This window comes from Pyxicephalus adspersus, chromosome 5, assembly GCF_032062135.1.
Source record: "Pyxicephalus adspersus chromosome 5, UCB_Pads_2.0, whole genome shotgun sequence".
Lineage (NCBI taxonomy): Eukaryota > Metazoa > Chordata > Amphibia > Anura > Pyxicephalidae > Pyxicephalus > Pyxicephalus adspersus.
In genome coordinates, this window is record NC_092862.1 from 131,599,246 (window position 1) to 131,609,514 (window position 10,269).

The window sequence follows — 10,269 nt, forward strand, 5'->3', positions numbered from 1 at the left end:
AGTGATTGAGTTTAAACCGTTTTGACCAAAACTGTGTCATTTACTTAAAACTTACAGCCAGCATTGCTTGCTCTAATTTCAGAAGAATTCTATATTTGTTTTTTTTTTTTTTTTTAATTAATTTTGCTTTAACCTTTTTTTTCAGTTGGTAGCAATATATGAGGTATTAAAAGATGAAGAAAGGAGAGCAAGGTAAGAATGCCCATTTTGCAGAGTAGTATACTATAAACTGCTTGGTTGCTCTCACCTTTTAATTTGTGCTTTAAAAATAAATGTTGTATTTTGCAATATTTGCTACTACAATTGTATTTGTCTTATTGATTGTAGTTTTATTTAGGATTGAGGTCAGGGTTGCTCAGGGTGCAAAAAATAATTCTAAAGAATAATTTGAATTGTTTTTAGGACTAGTTCTATTTGAAACCAACAAGCTGATAATTTTTGCTAACTATAAATATATAAAGGGATTAAAAGTATAATCAGTTAATTGCTTTTAAAATAATAAACTGATGCCTTGCTTTAAAAAGGGTGATATGCCTTACCATTCAACTTTTAGATGTAACTGCACTTTCATCTTTCCACCTGATGCCACCATTGCAAAAACAGTTGCAAACATCACCTGTATGTTTTCTCTACGTTATTACAAATAGAATTTAGATCTGTGTACAGAATGCACACCTGTGTGTGTTTTGTTTTTTTTTTGTTTTGTTTTTTAACACTGATGAGATCCTGCAGACATTGTCTTCTAGTGCATTATAGCCTCTGAATAACATAAAGTATTTTTAAGATGTATAACACACATAAATCTGGGTGGTATGGTAGAAGCCCCTGGACTTAAAGGTAAATCTTTAAAGACATTTATTCTGTTGCCTGTATGCAAGGGGCATATTAGCAAAATACAATACACTCCTTTGTGGTTATTTGAAATAACCTGCCAGATATTTTATGAAATGTGACAAAGGCTTGCCTGAATTAAAAAAAGCCACACAACCTAATAAGTTTAAGAAACACTAGCATTCTGTACACCAAATTATAAGAGCCAGAGCTTGCAGCATGGTCAGCGAATGCTTTTATTTGAATGACTTGCTTCCATAGAACACAGGCACAAAGGATGTTGCAGTCCTATTACAATAGAAAACCACAGGGTAGCTGCGGTGGGGGGTGGGCAGGGCAGCTTTATGAATACTAAAGTAAAAGTAGATCCTTTGGCCATAGCAACCAATCATCTCTTAGGTTTCATTCTTTACCCTTCCCTGGAAAATTGAAACAAGTTGCAAACGACATGCATGCTCCCTGCAGCATAATAATAATGCTACATGCGATAATACATTATTTAAAAATTGCTGTAGGCTGAATTAGGTGCATTACATAACAAGGGGCACACATGGATGGGCAGCAAATCAAATCCTTTGTAGACTCTCAGTGCTGCATTGAAATCAGCTGTTTGCTAACATTAATTTCTTATTTACTCATCTCAGACACTTCATTAGACACACTTTTTGGCCATGGCTCCTGGCACAAGACTGCTGTACAACCCAAAAGGGAGAACAAGTTGAAGTGTGTGTTTTAAAGGCTGCCAGGCAGCTGATCTTTATCTTCGGGTTGGACCAGTCACTTACAATGCATTACAAAGGCAGGTTCCAAGCTGGGGCCTCTGTCACATTTTTCATTGCTGTAAAGTGCAATACATCATTCTGCAGGACTGCAGAGCTTACAGAAACCCTTGTGCGACTTAACGTCTTTCAAATGTGTTTGCGGTAGATCCATGGCTTTAAACGTTAAAAAAAATGCTTCCTCTATTCCCATTAGTTTAGGGTATTGTGTAAGCTGGCCCCTATTCATCATTTTGTTTGTCTTTAAGGAAAGACTTAAATCTTCTGCTAAGTATCCAGAAGGCATTTCACGGAAGGTTGTTGCTTGGCTGGATAAGGTCGATCTGCATGCCACCGAGCAGCTAAAATTCTCAAGTATGAAGTGCCTGTTAGGTGTGCTGGAACTTGTGGTCCAGTAACAGCCTAAGCCCTACAAGCAGGCATGTTTTAGATGGACTGAATTATTAATTTTATTACTAATAAACAGTGTTTATATAGCGACATCATATTATGCAGCGCTGTACATTAAATAGGGGTTTCAAATGACAAACAAATACAGACAGTGACACAGGAGTGGCCACAGGATGACCCTTGCCGAAGAGCTTACAATCTAAGAGGTAGGGGAGGTATCACATAATAGGAGGGTGGGGGGGGGGTAAGGAATGGTAAAGTACTGAGGGTTTAGGAGACAGAAGAAGACGGGTGGGCAAGTTTGAAAAGGGTTTTGAGGGCTCTTTTAAAAGAGCAGAAAGTAGAAGCAAGCTGAATAGGATGAGGAAGCGAGGAAGACTATTCCAAAGAGAATACATTTGGGTATTATAAAGGACCATTTTAGTTTTGCTGATGGGAACAGCATTCTTGTTTTGCACATAGCAATATAAAATATATTTGAAAGAAATGTTTAAAAAAAGCATTGAATTTTTATTTTAAAATATTGCAGCTTGCCATCTGTCAAAAAATATTTAGAAAACTAAATATGTGACACGCTCCTATCTGCTAAAAGCTTTGTCTAGACCCCATTCAAAATAGGTTGTAATCAATAAATTTAGTAGGTTGTATCTATGCTGCAAAAATACAATGCTCAGTTGGGCAAAAAGAAATTATCTGCATCACTCTGAGCATCTTAGATCCTAAAAACACCTACTTTTAGATTTCATGTAGGACATGCAAGTTCCTTCTGTTTTAAAGCGATATGCTGCAGTTTGAGTTCTAAAACAAACAAAAAAGACCAGTCTTCGTATTCCGCATAGTTTGTCAGAAATAGGCCATGTCTGTGATTTTTGTTAAAGTTTGGCAGCTGCTTAGGGCTTTCTTTCCTATAGCAGCATTGAAAACCTTCGCCACTACCCACTTGTGATTTTAATCCCCTTCACCAAACATTGGCTGCAGGTGAATCTTTCTAAAGCATGTGCTTGCAATCAGAGTGATTGATTTACGTCCAGTAAATGTTAGGTGAAGTCACATTTGCTGATTTATAAAGATGCTCCTTGATTTGCTGATGTGCATTGATTCTGTAGTACAGAATTTCAGTTTTTTCCAAACACACCAGTATATTTATGCAAATTGAGTTATTCAGAGTTTGTTTGACTCTGCTAGGCCTGTTGTGTTAATGCGTTTTTCTCTCTTCGGAGCCTATTTGAGTCCTGTCGGAGCAAAATACATCAGAGTGAGAAGCCTGCTGGGGACTGTAGCAGAAACTGAACAAATGTGTGTGCAGAGGAATACTAAAATGCAGCATTGTTTGTATGACATGTCTGATCTTACATTTGTTGACCGAATGCTACAGCCAGCACCCATAAAAAGAATACCAGTACCAGTAGACTGGGGAGCAATTCTTTGTGTTTTAGTTATGAGTTTAAGCTGTCGTTTTGCCTTCTGGGTTCTAGAATATCATATGGGCTACTGGGTCAGATGTTCCCTCTCCACCGCACCTCTGCTGCAATGTCCTTAGTAGAATAATTCAGTTTTCATACATTTTTATTTCATTACCAACATATGTTTAATGCTAAACATCTACTAAAAAAATGCACACGATCCATTTTTTGAGAAGTTTAAATTTTACCATTTCTAGCAATTCCCCTGTACATGGTACAATAGTCCAAATATAAAATATTATGCTGGCCAAAATTAACCCTGAAAATAGACACACGCATGTACAATATCATACAATCAATCATTTAATGTAACTAAAACTATTATACTGAATAAAATTTGCAACCCAAAGATCCTCCATTTAATTAATTTAGTAAGTTGATTAAAATTATTGCAAGAGGATCAGCTATGGCAGAAACTTGTGGATCTATTGTGACTGTTCAGAATCAAATCATTTACATTCTCTTATTTATTAGATCAGTTATCTTTATAATAATTGTCAGTGCTGCTTAAGATGTTGGTGCTATATAAATACAGTTTAATAATAACTGTTATATTCATAGCTGATAAAGATCATATTTTAATTTATATTTTCACAAATTTGCTAATTCGTAACAATACTTTGTGTTTCATTGCTAATTATTTACATGATGATTTGATATATATATATATATATATATATATATATATATGGATCGCTTGTTTGGGATCACTGATATGTAAATCAGTCACGGATAGCTGTATGATTGGCTATCCTAACAACCCACCTAAAGATGGCTGCAGCAGGTGCACGGACATGATATAACATTTTTGTAAAAGTTTCTTTATGAACAAGTCGTCATAATTCTTCATTTATAAAAAATCCATTAAACACTTGTTATTGTCTAAGATTCTTCCTTATCACTCTTACTATTTGTTGATTGCACAGTAAAGAAATATTTTTTTTTCTCTGCTGCTAACAGAACATTGGTATGCTTTAGTCTACAGTTGTTCCAGCATTCTGCTTACAAAATTTATACAACAGCTATAAACTGATGATGAATCTATCATCTTGCAGCCCATAGTTGTGGATGTAGGTTGTGCACAAATAAAGCCTTCATCCTCTCCAGTATTTAATGTTTTGGCCACTTGATTTTCTAACATCATTTTTAAGTTATTCTAGCGGGGTTTTTTTTTCTCCAACAGGCTACTTCATCTACCCATTCTTGGCTCATTGTACAGCATTTTAGTTTTTTGGCCTTGTGCCTTGATTTTGCTGGAGGCAAGCAGTAATCCCCCATAAACACTTAATCTTTTGGGCCTTTTTGGTAATTGAGATAAAATAAATATATAAATATCGAAGCTCGTTCTGCTAGGACTTGGCTAGTTAACCTCTTGTGCTGAGGAGAGATAGATTTATTATTAACACAATGATTGTGGGTGATTCTTTGTATGTAGCTTGGGTTGGTGGTTTACCATATTAAGAAATAAACACATCTAAATATATGATTAGTGTATTATATATATATGGGTTGTAGTATAGATTTACAACAAAAAATATACTAATAGTAAATAATAATTGTACCTTCTTTTACAAGAGCATGAATTATAGATCTCATGAAAACCTTTTATTGTAATTATTATTTTACTATTATTTTTTCACCAGTAATCGTAAGAGCATAGTAGATACGCTGAAAAGTAATTAGGATCTTTTAGTTTTGTTGCCAGTTATATTTCCTTTTGTAATGAGGCATTTTTTTAATTCAGCTAATGAACTTAAAACATCAAATAAAATTGCCATTTTTTTTATTTTCTATAAAGTACTTGTGTTGACATTTTTTTCATGCTGTCTACATGCTTAAGCCCCACTAAGGCTGCATGGGTTTACAGATGTAGCTAAAATAGCCTCTCCATCAGAACACTTTAGGACAATTCAGAAAAGTTTGAAGACTGGAAAAAAACATTTTTTTTTTTAACAAGAGCTTTAACATCCGATCAGGATCACTGTTGATGTTTTTTATTTGTTTTATTTTTTTTTTTATATAACATTCTTCAAAGAAACACAAAACATAATGGATTAGTACAAAATATATATTTCAAAGAGAAAGAACAAATATTAAGTCATCACACCAATCAAAATGAGCAGCCCAAACATACATTAAGTGTTAGCATTCAGAGAATATGTCCTGTATCAATCACAATCCCACAGACCCTCCATTACTATGACACAAAAAAGGAAGAATACACCATCTCCACAGAACCAACCAAAATTTTATATTAGGTAAGAGGGAGAAAAATAGCTCTTTAAACCCCCCAGAGCTTTACACCAAAGCTACACATGCTAAAGACATGGAGTCTTTGGTTGCAAGTCAGAGCATAGAATATTCCAGTGATAAGGCTCTGGGGAAACATTGATGACACGAGAATAGGATATAGGAGATATTGGGCCACTTCAAGCCATCACATGTTCCTTAATACAGATCTCTGGATGCACATATCTGTACAGATTGCAGCCTTAATGCTTCCCTTTCTTTCTAAATGCCAGATACAGGTAGTCCTGTAGGTTTGTACTTAGGTTGGACTGTAGGTTTGTTCTTAGGTTGATTTTGTATGTAAGGTACATTATTTTAAAAAATGAAATTAGGACAGATGTTTGTCTCAACATATTATTAGGTGGCATGGTTCAGTTACTGTATAAAATCCTCACTGTAAGTTAATCACAAACAAAGTAAAAAAAAAAATACACAAAAAACTTTATGGAGCCTAGACATTTATTACCTTCTATGGCAAGCTGTGCTTTGATATGCAAAAAGAAACCACTGAAGAGTTTGTCTTGGTCATTGAAGAGTTACAAGAGCTTGCAGAACAGCAAAAGACGTCTTCTACAAGTCATTTAAACTTCTCCCTCCCCCCTATAAAGCTTCACAGGAACAAGCAGGGAAGAGGAGGTAAGCCCGTTTGTATCTAGGAGACGTATGTAAGTCGGGTGTCCCTAACTCAGGGACTACCTGTATACTAATTTTTATTGTAAAAACAAAAAAATAGGTGAAAATGACTAGAAAGGACAAGGGGGGTGAAGGGGGAAAGGTCAATCGGGAGGAAAGAGAAAAGAAAATAGACGGAAATTGAAATCAGGTAAAAAAGAAAGAAGGGTACTAAATTATGGAATTAAAGGCCAATCTTGGGGCAGGGGGATTGAATCCCAAGTGTCAATCTGTTAAAACAGATTGAACCCTGGTTAAGGGAAGTGACAGTGTATGCCAGGGAGTTCCTTTGCCACCTCCCCGCCAAACCTCAAATACCATTTTACCATGCTCATTTCGTAATATGTATATTGTAAGAAAAGAGTCAGGATCCACCAGTACAGCAGCTATAGTCCTGTCCAGAATTACCATTTAAATGACTGTTTGATTGGAGGCTTCCAAGCGTGCAATCAATATCTCTAGGTCAGGTTCCCCAGACCAGGTTCTGGAGACAGCACCTCTTGCACCATGTTTTCACGGCCTACATCCAACACAAAATGTGATCAAAATGTACAAACACTCCGGTACATACACTCGATCCTTTGCCCAACCATGAAAAAAAAAGTGGATATTTGGGTTCCATTAGGTGAAGTTTGGTGATAGGCGATGGGCGCTCACCTTTGTATTTAAGTTTGGCATATTTTTTTAATTTAGACTTCAGGGTTACTTTATTATTATTATTATTTAATATTAGTATTACCCTAGCATCTATTTGCAAAGTTGCACCCTGCAAGTTACAGTGTATCCTGTTGGACGTTTCTGTTTCAGGAGTTTTCTGCATTCATCTATTTTCTTGCTGGAAAGCCAATGAAAACCTGGATTAGCATCTTGTTATCATGAAAATAATGTGCTGGTTTCCCCCCTCTCAGTATTCCGTCAACATTCTTTTAACATTTTGCATTGCTGTGCATCAAATTGAGCCATAAATTAAACAGAAAAATTCTCTTGTTGGCCAAATAGCTTTTATAGCAACTTGGTGGGTTTTGCAGCACAAAGCCTTGGATTATCTTCTTATAAGGGGCACTTTTTACATAAAAATAACAGTAATCAAATTTTAAACAAATCCAATTTTATATATAAATATATAATATAAGGTACACCTTGCTAGTAGTGTCTGACTCTGAATGTGGTTGACTGAGTAGATATTTGCATAACAATCAGTTGAACAGGTGTACCTAATAAAGTGGCCAGTGTGTGTATAGTTATATGCTATCAGCTGTTTCGTATCTATTAGCATTTAAAATAAAATATATTCCTAAGCAATATCAATTATTACGTATTTTACTTCTCTAACTGCTTAACTTACACCTTACGACAAAACGAGATTCAAAAGGGCAAATGCAAAAAAAATGTCCTAGCATCTTTAATGAAAGCTGTCAGGAATAATTGGGAGGGAAATTGAGCATGCATTTCATTGATACAGCTCATAGCACATAGGTATACAGTGTGTTTCTGGTCAATTTGACCCTTCATGTGTTAACACTATTTCTGAAATTCCCAACATTGCAGCCTTGTTATGACCTAGTTTGCAAACATTGCCTTGTCACAATAAAGTGTACCTGTCACCAGCAGAGAATGAGAGCTCCTGAATCCTCTTTTCTATATCAAGGTTTACCATGTAGATAAGGAAGAGCCATGTCACAGCATATATCTTAAATAAATCCGAAAATCTTGGCTGGTAACAAACCTTGATTTTCTGCTAAATTCATTGCAGAGTTAGCTGAAGAATATGACTTCGCTACAACTTCAGTCAGCACTCCTTTGGTTACAGGCAAAGCCAGTTATCTTGTCACCAGTTTTATAAAGTTTTAAAATGTTGTGATTGTAAAATAATCCTCTGCACCTATTCAGTAAAAATAAAATAAGAAATTCCAGCTGGTTTCATAATTTATTACACACAGTCAGCTTGTCACCATAGTAGGAACTTAAGAGGCATGAGACTTGCAAGGACCTCCTGTCATCGCACCATGTAAATCAATTTACTTCATTCCTAACATATTGGTTCTGATTTACTAAAGCTCTCCAAGACTGGAGAGGATACACTTCAATTAGTAAAGCTGAATGATCCAGCAAACCTGTAATTAATTTTGCTGTTTGTTAGCAACTGTTTTCAATCCTGAACCAGATCCATTCCAGGTTTGCTGGATCACGCAGCTTCACCGATGAAAGAAAGTGTATCCTCTCCAGCCTTGGAGAGCTTTAATAAATCAGACTCATTGTTCCAGTCTATATCTGCAACTGAGAAGCTCACCTTTTCATATTTATCATGGAGGAACCAGCAACATAATACTGTTTTTCTTTAAACCTTGTATTTTTAGTGTATAGGTTAAATTTAGACAAAGACTAACAGTAAATTAATATTATCCTCTTACAACCTCTGCTTGTCATATTGTTTTGAATATGAAAACTGGATGTCTCTGTATTTAAATAAATCATCTAAAACTTTTTTACCCTTGTTATACAATATATATCTGAATATGTTTTTTATTTTTAGTACAATTTATATTACTTTTTATTATTTTTACTTTTAATTATTGCTATTCAAATTTAAATAAAAAAGGGACACATATCCAGTGTTTTAAAAACTACAATGCAATTACAGAAAAAACAGACAAACGCATTGATAAGAAAAAAAAACATAAATTCTGTTGCATTTTTTTTTTTCTCCACCCTTTTGTGGATTAAAATTCATTCTGTGGATTCCCTAATAAAATCTTCAAATTACACAGCTAATTCAGATTATTATTGTGATACAAATACAGGCAGATAGCTTGAAATCATTCTTCAGAATTACATTTTATTGTTTTTTGTAAGCTATTTAAACATATTTTGTGTGCGTTCTGGTTTGCTTTCCCCACCTTTATGCCAAAAGTGGGTTTTAATAGAAGCTATCTTCTTTTAAAATGGACAGTTGTGTGAGCCATGATGTTCATTGATAGTTAAATCAATAAGGAATTGATTGGAAGGATTAATCCTTGGAGGCTTTTGCTCTATCTTAAGTGTTTCTCAAAGCATCTAATGCATTAAATGCATACCGAAATAACCCCTGTACTGCTGGAAAAAATGAAGATAAAAAGAAAGAAACCCATTTTGTCACATAAATAAGGTCCTCTACTGAACATTTTTTTTCCAGTAGCAGTTAAATACATTTACAATTTAAATACATAAATATCAGCCTTTCCCCTCTTCTCGCTCTCCTTTTTTCTCTCCAAATAACACTAGGTATCAATTTAATAATAAGTATGGAAGTAGCAACTGCATTTGTTGGTTTTAAATTGATTTACATGTCAAGACTGGCAGTTTAGCAGCTGTGCTATTATTTCTGGATTGGTCAATTTACTGCAGAAAAACCTACTATGGAGTTGCAGTGACCTGCATTACAATGTAGGCCCTATTTCTGTTACTGTAATTAGGCTTGCCACTAACTCAGAATATTTTTAATTAAAATATTTTGGTCAATGTGTTCCTCCAAATTAGGCCTTTCAGTGCTGATTTTAATTCTTGGCACAGCGTGACCAGAATCCCCAATGACTGCAGTTCAGTTTAAGCTTAACAGGTTGTATGTGTCTTTAAAAAAATGTTGATTGCCGCTGTGCCAGGCTAAGTGTGCCCTCTTTATTCTTCTGTGTGCAGGTTTTTATTTAAGAAGAATTCATCCTTTTATAATTTGTTTATTCTTCTTACAGTCAAGAACTCAAGGCAAAAATCTATCATTTATCAGTAAATGTCTTTTTTAGGAAATGTTTCCATTTTGCTTTGGTTAGAATGTTCACTTTATTTAACTTTACTGAGATTCCTAAAATCCA

The 10,269-nt window shown here is 34.9% G+C and overlaps 1 protein-coding gene across 1 annotated transcript in view; it reads left to right on the plus strand.

The window, feature by feature from the left end:
• The window catches only part of DNAJC1 (DnaJ heat shock protein family (Hsp40) member C1), an 83,396-nt gene that overhangs the window by 29,711 nt on the left and 43,416 nt on the right, over positions 1 to 10,269 (plus strand). Inside the window, exon 3 of the mRNA XM_072412738.1 lies at positions 146 to 192. Coding sequence (XP_072268839.1) covers positions 146 to 192 — 47 coding nt within the window. The remainder of the gene's footprint in view (positions 1 to 145; positions 193 to 10,269) is intronic.